General features: G+C 48.2%; 1 protein-coding gene across 50 annotated transcripts in view; it reads right to left on the bottom strand.

Annotated features, from left to right (window-relative positions):
- The window catches only part of MADD (MAP kinase activating death domain), a 40237-nt gene extending 15542 nt beyond the window's left edge, over positions 1–24695 (bottom strand). For 4 of the 50 annotated variants that reach the window (XM_082410686.1, XM_082410710.1, XM_082410697.1 and 1 more), the window contains exons 1-22: positions 23420–24695; positions 20009–20168; positions 18610–19206; positions 17890–18193; positions 17237–17368; positions 16700–16813; positions 15923–16003; positions 13884–14062; positions 13295–13530; positions 12939–13095; positions 12557–12660; positions 11767–11957; positions 11265–11389; positions 10742–10881; positions 9808–9909; positions 7626–7728; positions 7049–7235; positions 6801–6951; positions 6278–6484; positions 3396–3496; positions 2728–2811; positions 2234–2392 (exon numbers count right to left, since the gene is read on the bottom strand). In XM_082410686.1, the coding sequence (XP_082266812.1) occupies positions 2234–2392; positions 2728–2811; positions 3396–3496; positions 6278–6484; positions 6801–6951; positions 7049–7235; positions 7626–7728; positions 9808–9909; positions 10742–10881; positions 11265–11389; positions 11767–11957; positions 12557–12660; positions 12939–13095; positions 13295–13530; positions 13884–14062; positions 15923–16003; positions 16700–16813; positions 17237–17368; positions 17890–18193; positions 18610–19206; positions 20009–20070 (3516 nt within the window). In that variant the 5' untranslated portion in view covers positions 20071–20168; positions 23420–24695. Of the gene's footprint in view, positions 1–2233; positions 2393–2727; positions 2812–3395; positions 3497–4474; positions 4529–6277; positions 6485–6800; positions 6952–7048; positions 7236–7625; positions 7729–8085; positions 8146–9807; positions 9910–10741; positions 10882–11135; positions 11390–11766; positions 11958–12556; positions 12661–12938; positions 13096–13294; positions 13531–13883; positions 14063–15922; positions 16004–16699; positions 16814–17236; positions 17369–17889; positions 18194–18609; positions 19207–20008; positions 20169–23419 lie in introns of all 50 variants that reach the window. The other 46 variants (XM_082410701.1, XM_082410688.1, XM_082410669.1 and 43 more) reach the window with 22 other exon arrangements.
- Positions 24696–24710: the final 15 nt, after the last annotated feature.

Below are 24710 nucleotides of genomic sequence, written 5' to 3'. Positions count from 1 at the left end.
TAAGACTCTTTCCTCTTAAAAAAAAAAAAAAATTAGGCAAATTCTCTGTAGCAGTGTGATGCAGTGAAAAGAACACTGGGTTTGAAGTCTAGACTGACCAACGTTCAGATCCCTGCCTCTTACTAGCTGTGTGATCTTAGGTACAAAGCCTAGCTTCTCTGAGAGTCATTTTCCTCACCTGTAAAAGGAAGGTTATAATACCTACCCGATAGGACTATTCTCATTCAATATGAGAAAATACATATAAATCACTTAACAGTGCCTGGCACATGGTTGGTATTTGATAAATGTTAAGTCTTCTCTTCTACCATCTCTTAGAAATATCTTCCCACATAGAAATACCACTAACTTTATCTACCACTTCTGCAATATTAGACTTTCTATTCATTCAAAAAAGATCTTTGGCTGGGTAAGAGGTAGTTTTCATGCCTGCTTCACAACACATGCAACAGCATAAGCAAAGAAGCCACTGAACAAAGGTTATTATTAGGCAATACCTAATTAGTGTGTCCAAATGCCAGCTTCCTGGTTCACAGCCCAAGACTTTGTTCAATGAACCATATTAACCTAAGATAATTTATTTCTTACCAAAATAGCCCTTTTTGAGCCAAGAAATTTAGGTAACTGCTCTCAGCAACTCAACTGCACAAAGAGCCCTTGCCCAGAAGTACAGGAAAAGTACGAATTTGTCCCAGGATGGTGCCTGGAAAGGTAGCACACAGCTGAATGGCTTCTTGCAAGACTGCTACTCCATAACATCTATCTCAGCCTCCAGAATGGAAGCACACTAGAAGGATTTAAAATACTCTTGGGGCTTCCCTGGTGGCGCAGTGGTTGAGAATCCGCCTGCCAATGCAGGGGACACAGGTTCAATCCCTGGTCCGGGAGGATCCCACATGCCGTAGAGCAACTAAACCCATGCGCCACAACTATGGACCCTGCACTCTAGAGCCCATGAGCCACAACTACTGAGCCTGCGTGCCACAACTACTGAAGCCCACATGCCTAGAGCCTGTGCTCTCCAACAAGAGAAGCCACCGCAATGAGAAGCCCGCACACTGCAACGAAGAGTAGCTCCCGCTCACCGCAACTAGACAAAGCCCGCGCATAGCAACAAAGACCCAACTCAGCCAAAGATAAATAAATAAAATCAATAAATGTATTAAAAAATAATAATAATAAAATACTCTTAATTAAAAGGGTCTGTTTAGACTCAGGGAGAGTTAAGATCCATTAGCTTGAATGGCTCTGCTGACTCTCAATCCTATCCCCTACCTCCACCTTGGGATGTCACTTGCTCTATTAGAAACATGTATACAGAAGGCCCTGGGGGTGGGAATGATCACCAGTGTTAAATAATTTATTTCATTTAAATTTCATCTTCCATTCTCCCCACAGACCAAAGAGAAGAACCTATGAGCTCGTGTAGAAAATATCCATTCTCAACTCTGCCTAACCAAGTGGTGAGTGTATCAGAACCCTTAAAGCTGCCTAAGGAGGCAGGCTGTATACACTGAAGGGCAGTGGGTCTAAAGGCAAGGACTAAAAAGAATTCATTTAATTCCAACTGATCACTGGCTTATTGTATAACCTAGGGCAAGATCTTTTTTTCCTAAGGCTTTGTTTCCCTCACTTGGCAGAAGAGATTAGTTGTAGCAATATACTGAATTGCAAACTTCTTGAAAATGGGAATCATGCCTTATCATCCCTGTTTCTTTAGTACAGAATCTGGCATTTAGTAAATCACTTAATAGATGTTTATTAATGAAGGAAAGCTTCAAATAACTGTTAGGAATATACTAAAATGAAATGCTATTTTAAGGTGCTACATAAATAAAGCAGTGACCAGAAAAAACCAGACTAGTCCATAAAAATAGGTAGACTGGTACAAAATGAGAGCTGCAACTGCCCTGATATTGCTATAAAGGCATCACTTTGCTTATTTTAAACACGGGGGTTACCGCCACATAGGAGTCGAAGCCCTTACCTGACTGGGCAGGAAGCCTAACTCATCAATGATTCAGGAGAAGGTTCTAAAAGCCCCAGATCACGGAGTCAAATGACTCTGAAAAAAGCTAACTTAAGAAACATTTTCTTTAAAGTCAAATATATGAAGGTTATCCATTCCTTCCTTCCTCTTTTCCTTCTAATTGCTTCCTAACTTTTCATCCTTTTCTGACCCATCCCCATCCCACTGAAAAAATGGTCTTCTTTTGTTAGTAAACAAACTTACAAAGATGGCACTGGTGGCAGAGTTGGTTTCAATTTCACTATCAGACAAAGTGCCTCTAGAGCCTGCCAAGTGGGTGCTGCCCTCACCGCCTGGTCCGTCACCTGCATTGCTGCTCAGGTCACTGTCCGCTCCAAGGGTCTCTCCAGAGCTATTACTCACCTGGAAAGGAAAAAAAGGTGGTAAGGGATATTCCCCAGGATGTGTCCCAGAAATGCCAAGCTGCTAGAGCTCTCTGCTACCATAAAAAAAGTATCCAACTTCAAAGGTGTGTCAGACAGCCTCTGGAACTATCTTCTTTACAAGATGAGGAGAAGCCCTGGGTGAAATCTCAGGGTCTGATCCCACAAACAAAGACCTATGACAGGTAAACATCTCCACCAAGAGAACCAACCTGACCTGAGACTAAGAACAGCCCCCAAAGAAGGGAGTAGCCCCCTTTTCCAAAGGGGGACCCACACCCCACCCACCAAGATGCCAGCGTGGTGTTCCCCTACCACGGTGCTAACTTCAGAGTCCTGACTTGAGCTTCGGATCATAACGGCTGGACTCACACCAAGGACAGAATCTGGATCAGTCCTCTGAAACAAGACACGCGGACTCAGACACACGAGGGAGGTGTCCAGTCTAGTCTCAGTTTCCCTAAGAAATACTGTATCTTCTCCCTTCTCTCCATCCCCACCCTTCTATTGTCATCCCTAGATAGGTCATGAAAAATGAACATTTTTCCTGAATATAAAATATATATGACTTACAGAGTGAGAAAAATAATGAATGTTAAAGAAGTACATGCTCACTACAGAAAATACACGAAAGAATAAGGAAATAAAAATAAGCCATAAACTTACCACCTACGTTAATCTCTGTTAAGTCTTTAGCATATTTCCTTTCAGTCTTTTCTATGTATGTTTTAAAAATAAAATTTGAATCATACTGTATATAGCTTTGTAAACACTTTCCCATGTCACCACATTTTTGAAAATACAGTCATTAACGGATACTAATATTGTATTACATGGATATATTACACTTATTTCATCATTCCCCTATGACGGGATATTCATGTTGTTTCAATGCTGTCATTTTGTTCTGTTTTGATCTTAAAGAAGTATTCTGAGATAGCAAATTTTTAATGTTCGCAATCCTCAACAAGGCTGTCACAAACCTGGGGACCAGATGTCAGGCTCACACCACTGTCTGCGCTGACTTGGGACTTTCTCTCCTCTGTCTCACCAAGGTCGAAGGCGGGTTTGATTACTTCAGGCCCTGAGTAGGGGGAGACTTGTGTTACTCATTACAAGAGGCTAGGGGCAGGCTGGCGAAGGGAGTGGGACAGCAGCACAGCCCGGTCCCAGACCAGTTCAGCATGTCCCAGTCACCTTTCCAGGGACTGCCACCCACTCAGGCCGCACTGGAAGAAGTCCCAGATGCCTTAAGAACCAAGTAGGAAAAATTAAACCTGGTCTCAAGGGGTTCTGCAGCCATCTTCTCAACCTGAGAAAATTCTGACCAAATCATCCTAAAGCAGAAAAGCTCCACAAACAAACATCTGAACCACATTCCACTGTACTCAGAATCAGAGCTTCTTCACTCGTGCCTAAGACCCTTTGAGGGTCCCCAGGTCACTCTGCTTCCCAAACAAATATGTCTGAAGGGGCTAGAAAAGGAAGAGCCCAGTGAGATTAAAAAACACCAGCTGTTTCAGCCGACGCTGCCTACCCCCACCCTGCAGCTCCTGCGTTTGACATTAAAAACCACCCCCATTATTTCTCGCCCGCCCACAATGGTATGGCAGAAGGACAGAATGACAGAAAGCAAGAAAGCGTGCCTAGGCAAGCCACCAGAGAGAGTTGGGAAGCTACAGACTCAACATGGAGGGAGAGCAACCATCTCTGCCAACTGTGCCCACAGGCCTTCTAATGGGGGAGGGAGATATCAGCCAATGAGGGGCACTGAAATAGGCAAACATTCTCCCCACCAACTCGGAAGCAATAGAGAACCAAGCTCTAAGGGATTTTACACAGCAGATGCCCTGATTACTGCCTGATTACTACAAGGGGAGGGGAAAGAAGCAGCCTACGCGCATGTACCTATGAGCACATACCACCTACCTGCTTGCATGCCAAATACCCACCCCAGGAGCAAATTTGGGGTGGGGCTGACAAAGGGAGCCTGCCCCAACCGGGCCTGGGGAGTTGGCAGGTATGGGAGACTTGGGAACGGGAAGGGGCATTTGTTCCTTACTCTGTTTTTCCAAAGCTTTTTGCCTTTTCACTTCCTGGTGCTTGTTCCACAATTCTACCCCAGATGCAATGTGAGCAGGAAAGAAAGACAGAGAGAGTCAGAGGCTGGTCAGACAGACGAAATGGAAACCCACCCACCCAAGCTGATTCAGTCTCAGGCACAGGATTACAAATCAAGAGATAAAAAGAGATCTTCATTGCGGGGAGTGGGGTTAAAAAAATCAAGAGATCTAACACCTTCCCCCCAGGTCAAGAACTAAATTCCTATCCTAACCTCAATGTGGCAGTAAAAATCCCACAGAATGTTAGAGCTGGCAGAGCCTTTAATCAAGCTCCTCCATTCTGGCATGAGGAAACTGATCCCAAAGAGGCTGGAGCACTTGCTCAAGATCAGGTAACTCAGGACCAGTTTAAACTTCCACCACACCACGCTCTCTGCCAAATGAGCTAGGCAACAGCAAATTTTAAAGATTCCAGATAAGACAGATGATTACCTCAAGCAGCCAAAGGGTTTCAGAAGCATAAGCACAAATCTGTTTGACTCACTGGATTGAAGAGAGGCCACTCAAGGTAGGCAGTTACCATCCCTTCTTGTTGCTACCAAAAAAACCCAACTTACCCTCAGCAGCAGTGCCTGCCCTACCAAGAGACCCATCTTAGCCAGTCATCTGGAAAAATGCTTCCGGTAGAGGTGACAGAGAACACTAAATGGTCAAGAGCATCTTAGTAGGGGTTAAGAAGAGAGAGTACCGATCATAGCAATTCTCTTCCTGGAAGAACTTTAGAGTCTACTTAGTGCAATCTCCTTGTTTTCCAGATGAGGAGATAGAGACCCTGAAAGGGGAAATGATTTGCCCAAAGTCACTTTCCTAGTTGGGGGCAGATACAGGACTAAAACTCCAGACGTCCAGACTGGCAGGTCAGTACATTTTTCTAGAACATCACAACAGGTAGGAGAAAAGCATGGTTGACTGCCTCTAGGACAATATTTTGCTGGTTAGAGAAGCACAGCTCTCCTAAGAAGGAAACTGGTTCCTCATTACCATTTATGGGAGCAAAAGGCAACTGCTAATGGATGTGGCAAAGAGGCATCAGCTAGAAGCACATTGCCCAGGGACCTAGAACCCGAAAAAGAAAGACACAATCTAGATGACTCAAGGTCAGGTAGGGAGTGAGTCAAACAGAGGTGACACCCAGAGAGCTCACCAAGGCTCTGCCTTAGTGGGAATGGAGAAACACCAAATGTAAGCAAGGTCTAATCAAGTCCAGTAAGGACATGTTTAAAGAAAAGCTGACTCAGAACTCTGTACCTCGAAGTCCAGAACCCAGGGAAATGGGGTTGCTGGACATGCCCCAAAGGAGCAAATTCGAGGGCAGCATAATGGTTGGATGGGGGAAAACTGGCTTTAGAGACCCAGACAGTCACAATTTTATAGCCCAAAGATGCATCTATAAACTTCCTTATAGCTTCCAGGAGCTCATGTGGCCTCTCCATTATGTGAAGAAATCCAGATGTAAGTAAAAGAGAGGGACGGGAGTACAGCTCAGACTCCTGCACTAAGCCTCGCTGGGCCCTCTAAGCAAAACTTCCATTCTTCCTCTAAGATGTAGGTGAGGGTGGCTGTAAATGAAGCATAAGGGATAGAGAAGTATAAAGAAATGCCATTAGAAAAGGACACAAATCTATCTTCCTGTCTACAGAGCAAAGCATGGGGAAGAGAAAGGCGGGAATCTGGATGAATTGAAAGAAGGGAGGGACATTAAGAAGCCAGAACTCCTCTGCCACACCCAACATGATACACACCGATAGATGCCACAAAGTTCTCCTCCTTTAGACTTCTGGTGTCCAGTTCCTTGGGACTCTTTCCTGAGGCACTTGGTGCCCGAGGTCCCAGCTGGGGGACTCTCAGCTGTGCCATGGCCTTTGGGTCCCCCCGCCCAGCCAGGCCAGGATCCTTGCCAATTGGTGTATTTACACTCTCCGTTGGACTTCTCTTCCGCCTGTCTGGTTCTGAGGAAAACATCAAATATAGGAAGAGGTCAAAAGAGACAGTGAGTGAGAGTCAAGATGTGGGAATGAGATGGGAGAAGCAAGGATAGAAGAGGATGTGGAAGGGAAGAAGTGCAAGGAAAGAAAAGCTGACATCACTCTTTTCCATGACAGAAAAACACCCACTACATACATACACGCACTAGAAAATAAAATCCCAAAGCCTAACAGGAAGCAGCTTGACACTGGGAAACTCGTCAAGGGGCCAAGTTCATTCTCTTCAGAGAAGAGTAGGAGAGCTGTGGACAGCATGCTGCCTTGCCGGTCCGATCCCTACCTTTACTATAGTAGTGGGTCTGGGCGATCTCCAGAAGCGCAAAGATGCTGGCCATGCCACCCAGACCAGCGTGGGCGTAGGACTGCTCCAGACTGAGGACCGTGCACTTGAGCAGGTCTAACATGCCCTTGTACACCTTCCGACTGATCTCCTGCAACAATAACCCGGGGGCGAGAGTTGGGGCAACTGCCTCTGGCGCCCATGTCCCTCTTCCCAGTTGATTCCAACTCCCAACCCCCAGCACTGACCACATCTGGGATGATGTCCTGCCGGGCCTCGTCCTCTGACTGCACCGTGCGGTTCAGCTTGCTCAGGACAAAGACTCTCAGCTGCTCGCTCTCCAGCAGCCGTCGCACCTTCTTCGTGTTGAGCCAGCCAACTCCCTGGCCGTCCAGCACGCTGTGCACCACCTCCTTCAGGAACTGCTGGTTCTCACTGGGGGGTCCAAATACCACTTCTGTGGTCATCGGCTCCTTTGCAGAGCATCTCCCCCTTTCACCAGACTAGATGTTTGCCTCCAGGGGCAAAACACAAAGCCACGTCTCCAAACATCCAAGTCCACTGCAAACCCTACCTCTCCAGACGGCCTGGTCTGCCCGAGTCCCCACCACTGCTGTTACACTCTGCTCAGCACCAGGAGCTATTACTGCCGCGTGGGGATTGAGTCAGAAGGGGAAGGGATTTCATTTACCCACTGAGAGCGTCCCTCCCACTTTTGAGCATCCCTAGTGTTTGGTACAAGGATCACTACCTCTATCTGAGGACTTTTTTTTTTTTTTTTTTTTTTTATCTGAGGACTTTTAAAACAGCTCTGCCATTTATTACCTAGAATTGCTGGATCGACCCTGAGGTGATGGAGGCTCTCTTTTCACTGTTGGGCTGTGTTTAATGACCGATGACTTCTGGTCCACTAAGGCCCTCCTGTTTCCTACAGCCAGGAAGGTAGAACGAGAGACATCACTACTGTAGTCCAGAAGCTGGTGTCAGCACAGCCCTGGGTAGCCGTGTTCCACACCCATTCCCTGGAAGGGCTGGGTGAGGGCAGCACTGGGGCATCACACACAGGTAGAAACCAGCCATGGCAATGTGGAGGAAGTGGGATGGAGCCTCAGGCCACTCCACATGCACCAGCAGCGCGCCCCATGGGCAAGCATGGGCATCCCGGGGGACGGGGCAAGGCAGGTCACTCGAGTGATGCCGCTTGCTCCATGAGGAGGATGGCCCTCAGGCAGGCACAGTAGATGCTAGGAAAAAAGATCATGCATAGCTCACGGGCAAGACCCACCTTCACCACTCCCGGGGCCGGCTTCAGTAACAATCTCCATTAGAGTATTTAGCCCAAATACTGGGACACAAAATACACAATTAGTAGGTGCACCATGATACCACAACCCTTGTACCCCTCAATGGAGCTGTAAGTCAGATAATCTGAGCATTCTCCCAAAGCTTAGTGCACATAACCTTAGTTCTCAGGCACCTCACAGCTGGAAGCCAAGTGGCCAGGAAACAACTGAGGCTCGAGGAAAGACCATCCTTAAGACTATGGCCTCTCAAAGCCAGAGGCAGGGTAATAACACAAGGAGCCTTTAGGTACTAAACAGGCACATGCATGAAAGGGGACCATTGGTTTTCATGAAACATCTAGCACAGGGGTCCAGGGGGGGCTGCATGTATGCAGAGGAAAGAGACCCAACTTGTAGATGCTGTCATGGGAAGAGGGGTGGGGGTGAGGATGGGAGCTGGATGGGAGTGATGAGTGCAGCAAATGAAGTGAAGCATCAGCATGCAATGAAAGCATTTCAATTGCTCTCCCCTTCAACTGTATCAAATGAAAGCCAGAGACGCTAACAGCTTTCTATCCCATACCTACTGAGCTTGTGTGGACTCACTCTACAGGGCTGGTTAGCTCCCTACACCACTAGCTATGATGTCCTTTTGCCCATCTATCCTATGTTCCTATCCCCACCAAAGAACATTCCTTAGATTCCTGATATTTTTAACATTGGGAAGAGAGGTCAGTTAAAAAATACATGAAGCTGCTTCTCATTGTGCTTCCTTCTGTGATTAAATATTTCGGCACAAAATCCAGAGTAAACAAACAGAAGTCAGAGTAAATTCAGAAGAACCCTTCAGGGCTTCCCTGTTGGCGCAGTGGTTAAGAATCCGCCTGCCAATGCAGGGGACACGGGTTCGAGCCCTGGTCCGGGAAGATCCCACATGCCACGAAGCAACTAAGCCCGTGCGCCACAACTACTGAGCCTGCGCTCTAGAGCCCGTGAGCCACAACTACTGACGCCCGTGTGCCTGGAGTCCGTGCTCTGCAACAAGAGAAGCCACCACAGTGAGAAGCCCACCCACCGCAACAAAGAGTAGCTCCCGCTCTCCGCAACTAGAAAAAGCTGCGCACGGCAACGAAGACCCAACGCAGCCAAAAATAAATAACTAAAATAAATAAATTTATAAAAAAGAAGAACCCTTCAAGCTGCCAGAGATCACAAATGAAAATCAAATAAGGTCTTAATTGCCCCTAGAAGCCAACCAATGCTACCAGGCCCACTCATAGGGCCTAAGTTGACATGAAGCCAAAGTAAGAGGCTTCTTGACTCTATAAACACTGCCAGGCTCTTCACAACCATCCCCTGAGCGACCAGCTCTTTAGGACAGAGTTTGTCCTAAGTTCATGAGGTAGGAACCTGGCAGATGACTGGTGGCAGCTGATGAGCCCTATGTTAATTACGTGCCTCTGACAAAGGTCCCCCCCAGAAGCAGCAGTAATCCCCCAGTTGCCATTATCCTATATAACAGGGCCTTCTCTTTAGCTACAAAAGACAGTTTCCATCTGAAAACCAGGAAGAACTCATGATGTGCAGTGAAAGCCATGGGAAGTGGTATGAGAGGCAATGGCCGGATCAAAGGATTCTTCATACATGGGGCTCCTGACAAGCACCCACAGGCCTGAAATATTTCCCAGAGAATCTTGGCTTGGCAAAAGGAGGGCTGGAGTTACCTTTCAGACTGGGGAAGGGTGTGGTCTTCTCTCGCGCTCCTTTGGTAGGCAGTGTGAGATTTGAAAGACTGAAGCTCGTACTGTGGTTCCGATACAGGCTGCCTGTCAAGGGGAGCGAGTGAGAGCAGTGAGTCAGAGGGATAAAGAATCAGAGCATTATGCTCCAATGACCGTATCATCATCTTCACCCTCCTCCTTTTCAAATGCAATTCCAGAACCTCTGACCTCGCTTAGAAAGGATCACGCCTCACTCGGGGCAAACAAAGGGGCCACTGCCAGGACTGCTCATAACCCCGTAACAACTTTCTCTGACTGCTTCCTACGATAACATCCAAGTCTCTCCTCTACTGCTGACCCAGCATGAACGCCGGCAGTTTACGTGCTTCCGGTCTGATGTTGGTGCTGTCCCTCCTGGGCTTCTAAAAAACTCACCATCACAATTATCCCCCATGTTGGCTTTCTCCGGTCCCTAGTCTGTCTTTAGTCTTTAACTGACACCACCCCTCATATCTGGTAATATTCTCTATGCACAAGTCAATGTCACATAGATTTCAAGGTGCATTCATGAAAAACTCCTTTCCCAGGCAAAGAAGATACTAGATGTATACCCAAATCAAATTTGACCAGAATATTTCCGCAAAATATATGTACAAGTGTATGATTTTTAATATAATGATTATTTTTCAGTTGAACAGCTAGCTGTCTTACCTGAAACAGACTAAAACTTCCAGGTATAAAGATAACGACTAATCTGTCCCTGTTCTTTGTTGACCTCCCCTGAAAATACCTTATTCAGTATCACCCAAACGACCTGATCCGGAGCTTGATAATGCCAACCCAGCCCTATATCTGAAGCTCTAAGCCATATCTGCCACGGTCAGGCCCTGCTGGAGCGAAGATGGGACAAAAGCGTGAGAGAGCTGAAGGCACTTACTGGCAAAAGACATGATGCCCCCGAAGCCCTCAGTGCTGTTGTTGGAGACGGTGGAGGTGGGCGAGCTCGCTCGAGAGTCTGACTCTGCATCTGAGTCACTTGCCAGTTTCAAGCTGTTGGGCCGCAGCAGCTTTTGAGCCCTTGAATGCACAGTGGCACCTATAAGCCCCAGGCATGGGTACCTAATCTTGGGGGGCGTGTGGGCCTGATGCTACACTGCAGTCACCTCTCCCTCCCCACAATTTCTAAATGCCTAGATCAAAGCACGACCCTCTGGGGACGCAGGACCATGAGAGCCTTCAGACTGCTCAGACTTTCTGGTTAACCCTCGCCCAGGGTCCACTGTAGTGAGGTCCTTCAGTCACCCATCTAGAAGGCAACCCCAGGCTCTCACCGATTGCCACTGACATGTTGCCTGAATCGGGGAGTGTAACTTTCCCCCTGCTCATCATCATCTTCCTCAGGGGGAAAGCCATGCTGGGGCTCGAAGTACGGATTGTCATAGGTTCGCCGGCGCACTGACCCCTCTCCAATTTCTGTCTGACGCCTGTCCACGTTTGCTTTGCCAATGCTGGGAGGCACGCTGGGGAGGGACTTGGAGACGCCTACTGCTGCCTTATCATCCATCTCCGTTGAGTCGGCAGGTTCCTAGGGGACATATTAAATGAAAAGGAGTCACCTGGTGCCCTGTGATGCCTTCCTATGTTCTCAGTTCAAGCCAGGCCTGTCAGGTTCCTAGCCTAAGGAGTATGTGAGAAAAGATCTTTGTTATACCCCTGTTCTCTATCTCCACAAATTATGCAAAGGGGATCTCGGCTAACCCCTGAACAAAGCTGGATGTCCTTCTGGGGTCAAATTGTATCTCACAGGCTCTGAACTATAGGATCTACGGAGAGGAAGAAGGGGGAAATGTGGAGAAAGTAGCAAATGAAGTGAATAGCTTCATCCTAGCTTTCCTAACAGAGCTGAGGCCCAGGTCCCAAGTAACAGTCCTCACTTATCCACTCCTCCAAGTCCTCACGTACAGAACTGGCTCCATGGATAACGGTGCTGGGGCTACTGCTGGCGGTGGTGCTGGAGCTGGAACGCAGAGGGGGGTTTTCCTGAGAGTTCTCGCTGTCTGGGCCAGGTTCCTCTACTTCCTTCTGGCTCTGCAGCTCATCAATAGCTACCTCACTGGCATCCCCCAGTGCCGCGTGTGTCAGAGGATCCACGTCTGCCAAAACCCAAGGATTATATGTATGGCTGATTGACTTTGCTGTACAGTAGAAACTAACACAACATGGTAAATCAACTATACTCCAAGGACTTCCCTGGTGGCGCAGTCGTTAAGAATCCGCCTGCCAATGCAGGGGACACGGGTTCGATCCCTGGTCCGGGAAGATCCCACATGCTGCGGAGCAACTAAGCCCGTGCGTCCACAACTACTGAGCCTGAGCTCTAGAGCCCGCGAGCCACAACTACTGAGCCCACGAGCCACAACTACTGAGCTCACGTGCTGCAACTACTGAAGCCTGTGCGCCTAGAGCCCATGCTCTGCGACAAGAGAAGCCACTGCAATGAGAAGCCCACGCACCGCAACGAAGAGTAGCCCCTGCTCGCAGTAACTAGAGAAAGCCTGCGTGCAGCAACAAAGACCCAATGCAGCCAAAAAGATAAAATAAAATATAAAAAAAATATACTCCAATTAAAAAATTAATTAAAAAAAATTTTTTTAATTAAAAAAAAAAACAACAAGGATGGCAGGTACAGACCATACCATCACAGAACCCCAAACCCTGTCCCAAGCTGGCCAATTTCTCCAAGTGCACTTACTAGGAGTATCACCATTGATGTCACATTTCATCATCTCACTGACAAAGTCACCAAGGGAAGAGTAAGAAGAGCTTGAGTCATCATAATCCATACTATCACTGCCGCTGCAGAGTGAAGAGCAAAAAAATAAAACACAAAGAAGGGGCAGGGAGAAGAATCAGCAATCAGCATTAGGAAAAATAAACAGAGGAGCACTCTTAACTCAAGGCCAGGGAGCAAGATAAAATAAGGAAACTAACACAAAACAATCAACCAAAATATAACCCAAGGCTTCAAGGACTGATGTCTAAATCCTATGAAATTCTGCAATTGCGCTAAATAACGGCTAGCAAGAGCCTCTTAGACTTCGAGAACTGTCTTGCTGCCATAAGGGGCTGCTCACCTGTCATCAGTAGGGTCAGAGTCAGAGTCGTGCTCCGGCGGCACGCTCAGCGCCTCGGCCAGATGGGAACTGCTGTCATACACTCGATAGTGGACAGGCTGCAGCTGGTGGGTGTACCACTTCGGCTTGTCGCCGATCAGGGCTGGATCGAACGTGTCTACCCACGGAGGAAAAAAGGAGAGAGTCAGCAATAAGGGAAAAAAGCAGGGAAAACCTACAAGAAAGGTGGGAAAAAGTCTAAAGCAAAATCAGAATGGCAGGGGCAGGTGGAAGATTAGAAAGGGAAGAAGCAAAGGGAAGAGCCATCAGGAGGACAAACGCAGAAGGTGGGGCAAAGCAGAGGTCGGGGGACTCACTGTTGTGAATCCGCTGAAAGGCGTAGTTGGTGGGGTTGAGGATCCATTCTCCAAAGTACTCCACAGCCTGAGTCCTGGCCAGTTTCTCAGCAAAAGGAGTCTGCCGGGGACGTGAGGCTAGAAAGGAGCCAGCTTGGAAAGCTACCACGGGCCGCGGGAAGAGACGCAGGGTACGTGTGTGCATCTGAAAGCCCTGCAGCACGTTGGGGGAGTTGAAGAAACGGACCATGGCCACTCTGGGGAAGAAGGGGATGGTGAGATGACCCGAGTCCCTCGCCCTGCAGAGCAAGGATCCCTACGACCCGAGGCCTCAGACCACCTCCCACAGTCATCATTTAACGGGTTTCCAACAGCAAGGGGAGAGGTATCTTAAAGAATCATCAATCTCCTTGTTCACGCAAGGTCTAAGAGGCCTGAGAGTATGATTATTTCTTCTGTTTGCTTTTACTAAGGTGGCAAATGTAACCAAATATTATATACATTGTATACATAAAGAACCTCTGGCTCAGGGAAGTCATCTGCCCCAAGGTCACTGAGTGAGCAGAGACCAACTTAAGAGCCTGTGACTGTGGGGTTGGCTTGGCTGTACCTGGTTGCGACATCCACAGAATCCACATCGTTGCCATAGATGAGTGGGTTGAATTCAGTGGAAGGTGTAGACTGCAGGTCATTAGAAGGCCTTCCCAAGAGAAGAGGGATCTCCTGGCCTTCGTGGAATTTCTCCAGATTGAGGATGGGCTGGGTGTTGAGACTCATGCTGGCGAGGGCCTGCGGAACAATAAGAAGTCCCTCAGAGAAGGCAGATTTCTGGGGCAGCCAGCCAATCTCAATTCCTAGAAAAGAACCTTCATCTTTGAAACAAGAATCCAAATATATTAACCTTTAGAAAACAATCTGAATTATGAAATCTTCAGCTTAAGCCAATCTGACTCAAGGCAACTTGATCAAACCTGAAGTCCAAGGCAACAGTTTTCAGATTTGTTTTAGCTACAAAATCTTGTTTTTCAACTGAAATCTATGTAGAAATACAAACAAACGAAACATGTAAAAGTAAAGCTTCTCTGAAGGACATAAGGAACCCAGAGCCTCATATGCTCAGGGGTCCCAACCTAAATCAACCCTCAGAGGCTCCACGGGGCAATTTGAAAACCACTGGTCTAGCCCAGCAGTGTTTCTTAAATGTTAATGAGCATAGGAATCACCTGGGGATGTTGTTACACTGCAGATTCTGATTCAGTATACCTGAGGTGATTCTGCACTTTTTAACAAGCCCAGGTGATGCTAATGCTGCTGGTTCATGGACCACACTTTGAGCAACAGGGGTCAGAATACAGGATCTGTGAGCCCAAAAATCTTAGCTCCTACAAACATTTAAAGTCCAATATCATGTATCAACCTCTCCATCTCATTAGTCATACTAAAGCAATCACCAAGGATGAAAAACACAGCAAAGGAAGACAGCTAGAGAACTTTCTGAACTTGCAATCCTCACCAGACTCTGCAGTAACAAGATATCGTATTACATCAGTAGTGATGAATCAAGTGAAAAAGAGAGAGGGATAATACAAAATCACCCATTTATATCCAAACAGATTTCACCTAGAGGTATTTCTTTCTTTTAAAAAAATTTATTTATTTATTTATTTATTTTTGGCTGCGTTGGGTCTTCACTGCTGCGTGCGGGCTTTCTCTAGTTGCGGCGAGCGGGGGCTACTCTTCGTTGTGGTGCGTGGGCTTCTCATCGCGGTGGCTTCTCTTGTTGCTTAGCACAGGCTCTAGGCGCACAGGCTTCAGTAGCTGTGGCACGCGGGCTCAGCAGTCATGGCTCGCGGGCTCTAGACCTCAGGCTCAGTAGTTGTGGCACACGGGCTTAGTTGCTCCGTGGCATGTGGGATCTTCCCGGACCAGGGCTCGAACCCGCGTCCCCTGCATAGGCAGGCAGATTCTTAACCACTGCACCACCAGGGAAGTCCCCACCTAGAGGTATTTCTAAGAACTGAGACAACACAGAGAGAGATTCCTGAAGACCCTTCAAATGACAGATTCCTAAAAAGAAATACAGAGCTGTCTACTGGTGGTCCTACATAACACACACAGCAGCGCAGAGGACCAGGGCCTCATCACACTTTACCTTCAGGTACTGTGTTCGGCATGCAGAAGAAGAAGAAAATCAATCAATGAAAAATGTATTTAAGGGTTTACTCAAAGAAAGGAATTTTTGAAGAAATGATTCTGTAGGGATCAGAGATCAATTCAAGAGGAAAACATAAAAGGAGCCAGATTATCCAAACTACTAACTCCCTCCTGTAACACTGAGAGAATGCTCCAAGGCCATCAAGAATGGCAGATGGGACAAGCAGCAGGAAGTGAAGGGTTGTTTTACACAGCATTACAAGGATTAGAGGGTGGGAGGGGACACACAATGAATTAAAAGGAATCTAAAAAGCCCTTTTTGAGATTCATCCTGCAACCCAGAAATGGGATACATCTCTTTTTAAGCCCACCCAAGGCTAAGAAAATCTACTCCACTTGAAGTCTGAAAGGAAACTGGCTCTTACAATAGCTGTCCGCCTACAACAGCCCTATAGCCACTACTGCTCCCCTTCCTTTTCGTCATTCTTCACCTACCTGTTTTAAATGTTTTTTCAACTCTAATGATTCTGGCTCTGGCAGGATAGGTAGCACTTCTGCATTGGTGGGGGCAATCACCTGCACCAGAAGAAAGTTAAAGGGCATGACCTTAGAATTAGTTGCTCCAAAGTTTCTCTTACATAAAGGTAAGCAACAAGAATACGAAGTTATATATACGGTATTATTATATATATGCAAACACATATATCATGTACACACATATAAAATACACACATACACATGTATATGACACATGTACACACCTGCAAGGAAATATTACACCTAAATGTTATTGGTGACTATCTCTAGATAATAGGATCATAGTTTTTATTGACTTCTTTATACTTATTTGCATTTTCTAAAGTTTTACAGTGAACCCATATAAGGGCTACCTACCGAAGTTTCAATGTACTCACACTGCAGAGTGTTAATATACTTTTTTAAAGTCTGCAGTTTCTTACTAGAAACTACTCTCCCAGAAAGCCATTAGATGACCTACACCATATGTAATAATCCTGCAACCGCAACTGCCCTACTGCTCTTGGAAGATGTGGGGAAGCATTTAACTCCAGCAAAACTAAATCTTGTAATTCTTTGAGTCCTAACCAAGGGTTTGTTAAGCCAATAAAGTAAAAGCAGTATGTTTTAAAAAGTTGTTTCAATGAGTCTCATAACAGCAATCACCCACAAACTTAGGAACTTCCTGGGAGTAATCTAGAAAAACAGAACACAATCCTATTCTAGACCCTACAGTGCCTCAGCCAAGAGCCTCACCCTGCTGCTGTCCAGATCCACCAGCCATACATCGTCAGGCATCTTGAAGTCCAGTTTGTAGAGGAAGAAGCTGGCAGGGACCCCGATGATGTACGGTGTTGGAGCCAACAGCAGCTGTGGAAAAGACAAGAAACAAAACCAAAACCTACTGCGATCACATATTGAGTCACGACTTTTCCTAGATAAGGAAAACGCAGGTCCACAATCCCTCTTCCAAATCCCTGAAGGCAGATGTGTTTCAAAGTTCAGAATTTTTCAGATTTTAGAAAAGTAATAGTGCGTATTCTACATATTATGTAGCACCTGCAGTGGTGTAGCCAGCAGCCTGTAATCATTTTACTAACTGTGATAAATAAAAAACATAAATAGCATAGGTTTTGCCACCAGATCAGTTCAGATTTTGTAGACAAGTAAGTTCTAACAAGGAATTCAGGACCAGTACTGATTTACAACTTCTCTGGGCATTGAGCCTTTGCCCTCAGAGCTGGACAGAGTTGGAACAGAGGTGACAAAGCCAGAAGACACCTTGAGACTCACCTGTTCTGCGGACGCCATGCAGGTGGGCAGCAGTGGGATAACAGGAAACATATACTCCAAGGGATAAATCATTGCCACAAATGCCATCACAGACATGGAGAGTGCGTTGTAGTCTCGGGACTGCAGCACCACCTGCAACAAGCCACACCACAAGGGTTACCCGACAGGAGAAGGTTTGTGAGAAAACAGCTTCCCACGCTACAATTTAGTTTCTGTTTCACCAAGCCTACGGCTCTGGGAGTTTAGTTTCCACACCTATCACTGCCTCACGCCTCACCCTGCCTGCCGCCTCCCAGTGCAAGCACTGAAGTAATTCTCCCTTGAATCACTCCTTTGTCATCCTAGTTCTTGTACCCCCAAATCCCAGGGTCACTCACTGGAACAGAACGACTGAAATTTTCAGAGAATTAGGCTGGTATAGTTAAGGAGAATTCAACTGAGTGTCAAGCCCTCTGAATATAGCCCACACGATACTAGTACCTTAATTCAACCCACACCAACCGAGTACCTGTCGTATACCTGGTATCGTGTTATCTCCTGGAGACAAGATGATGAAAAAGATGTAGTCCCTATCCTCAGAGAACTCATGGTCTAGCCTCTGCCACATTTCAAAGCCCTTCCCCTAGAACAGTCTAGAAAGCTGGCCCTCTCACCTTGTGTTCTAACAGGATGCAGGTTAGCACCTGAAGACAGGCACCCACACCCAGAAGTTCCAAGGGGAGGTGCAGTGGGAAATCCACTAGGGTGAATCGAGAGGGGTCTGGAAGAGCAAAGGTCAGAGCTTGCTGGAGCTCCTGGGGCAGGACCTCAATGTCCACTCGCTTCTGCCCTGAGACGGGTACTGGGGAGCGCAGCAATCGATAGATCCAGGCCTCAATCTCTCGAAGGTCGTGCAGAAGGGCACTTGACTTCTCCTCCACTAACAACGATCCAGTGAAGATGCGCCACATGGTGTCCCTGAGCAGCAGACAGCAGGAAACAGACACATAAGCACTAGGAGCTGACACCCCACTGCAGCCCAGCGTAACCATAGAGGGTCTAATGACAGCAGCTGGAGAAGCCCACCCTTTGGTCTCAGCTAGGATCACAGGGTATACATAAGAGTAATGACAAGTGCAAAAATGTATACATAGCAAGACTTACTGTCCTGCCCATCGTGAAACACCAAATTCCTCAGCATCACTCCAAACACGATCATGGAAAGAAGTCTAACTCTGCAGTAGTCTTTTGCTTAGCACGGACTAACACGAAGTGCTTAAGGAGGTCTGAAGGAGCTCAGGCTTTAGAGGAAAATTCCTACGCCCCTCACAAGCCAATTACACCTCAACCCTAGATGCCGCCCCTCTCTTCTGAGCATAAGCAGTGAACCGTACCTCTGTATGCCTCGAGGGATGCCCAGTTTCTTGCCCAGCAGTCGCTCACTACAGCAGTCCACCAGACGTTTGAGGGTGTACAGACACTCTCGGAAGGTGGAGAAGAAGGGGTAATGGCTGAGCACACACAGGGACGTCAGAGTGCTGTTGCGGGAACGGCTCTCCGCCTTGGCCCGGCGTCTGCCCCGAGGAGACTGGTTCACATCCGGGGTAGAGTCGGCACTTGGAGGCTGCAGGGACGGGCCACTCTCCGAGCTCTCGGCGCCAACCTCTTCTGAGATGCAGGTGGCATGGGGTCCTTCCTTCCCACGGGACCCTGTCCCGGCCTCCCCCTTTTCCTTAGGCATGCGCTTTTGGAAGGAGCGGTAGAAGTTAACACAGATGCCATAACGCGTGACTCCAGTGTCCTTGTCGGTGAGAGTGAAGACAAAAGAGGTGTCCTCGCGCAGGCTCATGCGCCGTTGCCGCACACTCAGGCAGCCCTCTGGCTGGCAGAAGAACACGACGTCCGGGGGCAAGGGAAACTCGGCGTGATCCTCTAACGGGTATCGCCGTAGCAATTCTGGAGTCTGGGCCACGCTATCACTGCTCGGGTGCCTGGAGAACAGAAAGACAAATTCAGCAGCCTGAAGGGACAGAACGCCCTTTCAAATTTTAACCACAGTCAAGAAATAAATGCTCTTTTGGATAAAGAAACCTAGCTGCAGGACCTTGGAAAACATGCCACATTTAGCTATAGGCTAAATGAGGTCTGTGCTGCCATGAAGATGCCCACCCTGAAATAAAAGGAAAATGGCGACAATAAAATTATCACTAACACCTTGAGATGACTAGCATCTTTCAAGGTGTATTAGCTAATGAATTCCCAAGAGAGCATATGTAGAGACAGAAGGAGCACAATGTACTTTTCCTTTGTTTGAAATAAGGAAACTGAAGTGTATAGAGTATATTTGCTCAAAATCACAAAGACGCTAGTTAAGAGCAGAGTTTTGCTCTATCTCTGTTCCTCCAGGCCAACACTCTCAATCTACCTGTTTTGTTTCCCTTACTGGCAGCAAGGTTCCCACCAGGGTGAAATAATAGAAGAAGAAAGAGATATGCAGGGCTTCCCTGGTGGTCCAGTGGTTAAGACTCTGTGCTTCCAATGCAGGGGGCAAGGGTTCAATCCCTGGTCAGGGAACTAAGATCCCATGTGCCGCATGGCATGGCATGGCATGGCCGGGGCAGGGGCAGGGGTGGGGGCAGGGGCAGGGGTGGGGGCAGGGGCAGGGGCGGGGGGGCGCGGGGGTGGGGGGGAGAATGAGATATGCAAAGCAACGTGGAAATGGGGAAGGGAAATCATCACAGATTTTGTGGCTATCCCAGATGACAAGACAGAAATCAGTCACTTCTTGGTTACCTGGCCCCTACGATCACTAGGTAGTCAAGTAACCGAGGACAGGACTTCTTCTTTTGCACCATGGTTCCGATTCATCAGTTCATCTCAGAGAAACTTCAAGGCACCAAGCATGGAATCGATGTCCCCAGGAGGAATTCTGATATTATCTGAAAATCCAAGTCTAATAGGAAAAAAGTACTGATAAGATCCATTGCTGTGCCTAAGGGACTCATCCCTCTCAGCTTCAACCCAGCCAGGGACATAGGTCAGAAGATCTTCCATTTTAGTACTAAAGATAGGAGAACATGACACTTTTCCTAGCCTAGAGCTCTGTCCAGGCTTAAGAGCTCACAGAGTCAAATGTCAAGAAGTAGGATAAATAATGGCTCACCTCTCCGTCCCTACAAACCAGCTCATTTCCAGCCTCACCCCTGGGGCTGTTCCTGTTTCTGAAAAACAGGCCCAGTCGGTCTAATCTGGACTCAGTTATTATGATAACAAAAATTAAGTCACTTTCAGGACTGCTCCAGGGTGGATCAGGATCAAACCAGACTCTCTAATCAGAACTAATCTGCACTCCTAGCTCTAGGTGGAAACCTAATTATTCTCTGTTCCAACATTCTGCATTCAGCTTGATGTGAAATTACCATATAGTCTATACAGTTAATTGCACTCAGACAGTAACAACAGCTGGCTGCTCTACCCCATGTGATCTCAAATGAAGAATATCTATGCCCCAATTGCTTCATCTAAACCATTTTTCTCCCCTCTTCAAGCAAGAAAGGGGTCCAGTGGCTACTGCTACTGGCTCTGCCCTTGGTGCTGAATCACAGTATTCCACTTATATTCTGGTCCCAGGATTCGAATTAGTAATACAATATACACAGATGAGGCCTTGTCCTTCTTTATCTTACAGACATTAAGAATTAGATGCAGAAATAACAGTATTCCTGCAAGGACAGGGAGAGGTGCTCAGAGGAATTTCTAAGCCATAGTCCAAAAATTAGAAAAAGCTTACATGTCCTAACTGTAATTTATTTCCTGTTGGGTCTCCATACACTCCTCTAAACAAAATGTTTCACTCCGTGACAAGGTTACTTTCAGTGCTTCCAGTATTCCACCTCTGTGCTCCACACGTAGCCACACTAAGACCTTGTTCACTATACACACAGAGAGAATCCCATTACACGACACACACCCTCACACATCACGCTCTTCTTTGCTGCTGCGTGCACTCCCATACATACAACGTACACACTCTCTGTATGCTTAAGGCTCTATTTGATTTAGATGAGAAGCTCTATCTTTTTTTCTCTCCTACTTAATAATTAAAAAAAAAAAAATTTACAACACCTCTCAAATCCTCAAAATACTTCTCCCTCCTTTCTCTTGCTCCCAATAGAGGACCTGCAGGTAATAGGATTCAGTTTTGTCTCCATAGCAACTCTGGCTCCAGCACTATTTATAGCAGAGCCACCGCCCCTCCCCTGCTTGGGGACCGCACAGTGCTATCAGCTGCTACTCCAGAGTTGGCCGATGCCCATAATAATTCATTCTCCTTGAATCTAGAGACACCTCTTCCACTGAGAGCACCGACTGATTGTTAGGTTATCTTCTCCCCCATGTGCCTTTAGTTTGCACTTTGTCTTAATTCTGGATTTTGATAGAGATATCCCCTTTCTACACAACGAAAACCAAGTTCCCAAGCTTGCAAAATACTCATTTCTAGGCATCACTACCACCCCAAAAGCCCTTTGGGCCTCTCCACTGCTACGGACTCATAAGCATACTGCAGAACGTGAGGCACTGCAGTACGGACTGTTAGAGAGCAGAGTTCAGCTCCTCCCAAGCAGAATGAGGAGGGGAGGGAAACACAGAAATGAAATGGGAGATGGGTAAAAGCATAATTCATTCTCTAAAGAATTATATGGAAAATGCCTAGTGAGAGCCAAAGTATCTTAAAATAAAACAGAATTTACAGGACCAGAGCTCAAGGCTAAACCTTGAAATCTAGGTTTATGTTGAAAACCAGGAGCCCTTTCCAAATAAAAATCTCAAAGATCACACCTGAAGCATCTTCTACTAATATGCTAGGCATCAGGCCTCTATCCTTGGTGGGCTCCCAGCCCCCTCTCCACTGAGAATCACCTGATAAAACTGAAATCATTATCATGCACTACAGTGCTCACCTCCCTCCAAAGCCACAAGGACCCAGAGATCTTGTGACTATTCTAGCCACTAGTGATAGGATGGATTTTTAGTCTCAATTTATATCTCATCAACAGCCACTGCCTTTGGTTTTTCAGATTGCAGAGATAACCAAGGCTTTTCTTCCCATTCTCTCCCCTCCTCACGAAGACTCTAAATTCTCTCGCATTACCTATAACTCACACTCTGTCTTCACATCCACCCACTCTGCCTCTTGCCTCAGCTACATTTACTAACGTATAGATCCTCGTTCCTAGCCCCTACAATTCCAAAGGCATCAAGCTCAAAACGCATACCTATCTGCTGAAGTTCTACACAACTACCATCCACTCCATCCACCGCTTTAAATTATCTATGTCTTTTCAGCTTACAAATGGCCACATTAACCAACCCTTTGGATTCGCCCCTCATTTTGGGCAGGATGTCATAGTAAAACCACAGGAACCAGAGAGCGATATGACATCCTTGCTGACGTGAGCACAACAGGAGGCTCTCTCCCCTCCACCGCCTCCCCAGGCAGTGACCTTGCAAGCGCATCAGCACAGACTGGTCCAGCGCGGGGAAGAATGAGAGTAAAGAGGCAGGCAATAGGCAGGGTTGGGGAAGAGGGGAGGGCAGGAACAGGAGGACGAATTTAGAGGTGCACGAGGATGGGGAGAGAAGCAGCTGCAGGAAAAACTGAACGGTGTCTCCACTCTCCAACAAGCCGATTTTGAAACACCAAATTAAAAAAAAAAAAAATTTTTTTTTAAAGAGCCAAACGTGCTTTTCAAACCCTAACCAAAAATAAGGCGCGCGGGTGCGCGCACACAAATACACACACGCACATACACACGCACACACGCGCGCCATGTGGTTAGCACGGCTCGGGCCCCCGAGCTGGACAGCTCTGGCCGCCCCCTCACCTGCTGGACAGTTCTCCCCCGCCCCGGAACCAGGACCGCCCGCCAGCCCCGTAGGAATCTCGCCCTGCAGCCGGGAGCCGCGCCTAGGCTCGCAGCCCGAACCCCCTCGGCGGCCCGGACGCCCCCACCTCTAGCGCCACCCTCTTCCCTACGGACCCCTGCTGTCCCTCTCGAGACCCTACGCCCCCTCACACTCCTTCAGGGCCTCCTTAGAGGCCCCTTCGCCCTAGAGCCCCTGTTTCCTCCCAGAGTCCGTTTCTCCCGGGCAGCCTCGTCCCAAACACCCTTCCGGGGCCCCCAGCGGCCCGGACCCTCCTACCTCCCGAGCCTCGGGGTACCGGCCGGGTTCGGCCAGACGTCCCCCGGCAGTCGAGCGTCAATTGCTCCTCGGCGCGGGCGCCGCTCGGACCGCGCGCCAGTTCCGCGTCTGCACCGTGGGCCGTGTACCACTCCGACTCGGTGAAGGAGGGGGAGGCTGAGGGGCCAGGGGCCGGACCATTCACCCCCGGGGGGACAGGGCTGCACCAAGCCGAGCGCTGCAGGGTGGAGCCGGCCCTCGAGAGAGAGACGGCTACGCACACACCTATGCGTGTGGAAGTGGGAACGCGATGGGGAGCGCTGGGCCAGCCCAGCGCCTCTACGTGACAAGGGGAGGACCCAAAGGAATACTTTTTGTTTGGGTTGCGCAAACGTTTTAATTCGACACGGAAATAGAGCCCATTTCGATGAACTGCGGATGAATCTGGAAGCGACGTCTCAAGATAAGCTGCCCTAGGACTTTCTCACCGTTCCCCTCACCTCATCTCCCTCCCCCGCTCGCGCCTTGGAAGTGCCCAGCCGCGTGGGCAGGAAAGCCGGCGACTGCGGCGGTGGAGCCTACCAATTCAGGGGCGGCGGGGGGACTTGAGGCCGGAAGGCGCAGCCGCGGCATCTCCTCCACCCGGTGCGCTCCAAGGCAGGGGGCGTGAGCGGTGCCCCGGTGCGCGCTGGGAGAGGGAGTCCAGCCCTTCCGCGAGGTTAAACCTGGGACACAGCAGCCTCCTCCTGGCCTCTGGGGACTTTTCTCGCTGTCCCACAGGGCCTGCGGGCCAAGAGGAGGGATTGTTGTACCTTCTTAAGTATCAACGGAAAAACCAAGGCATTATACCCGCACGCACGAACACAGGTGCACGACTGAGGCGTTAGTTCCGAAAATCCAACACCCCCTCCCTCACAGAAAGGCAACACGATCCCACCGGGATCATTGAGGGGGGGCAAGGGTGCGTCCCAGCCTCAGCACTTCATTGACCCTTACATCGCACTGGGACTGGTAAAATGAGGTCCCCACTCACTGCCAAGGCTGTCACTTGTGACTTGTCTCCCTCCTCTGAGTCTGGAAACGGACCCGCAAGGACACAAGCTTCTCTCCTCTGTTGTCGGGCCCCCACCCCCATTCCAGAAATTGGCTTCTCTCATTCTGAATTCATTTTGGCCTTCCTGTACAAACAGTGCCAGGCCTATTGGTGAGGCAGCCCGGCGGCATTTATGGCCAAGCCGCAGAGTGACAGTGGAGAATTTCTCTTGGGGCCCTGTGGGGAAAACAGGAAGTGGTAGAGGCAGGATGGGCAGGG

The sequence above is a fragment of the Balaenoptera physalus genome (assembly GCF_965194825.1).
Source record: "Balaenoptera physalus genome assembly, chromosome: 10".
Lineage (NCBI taxonomy): Eukaryota > Metazoa > Chordata > Mammalia > Artiodactyla > Balaenopteridae > Balaenoptera > Balaenoptera physalus.
The sequence above is the reverse complement of the archived record's forward strand: the minus strand, read 5'-3'. Positions and strand labels throughout refer to the sequence as shown.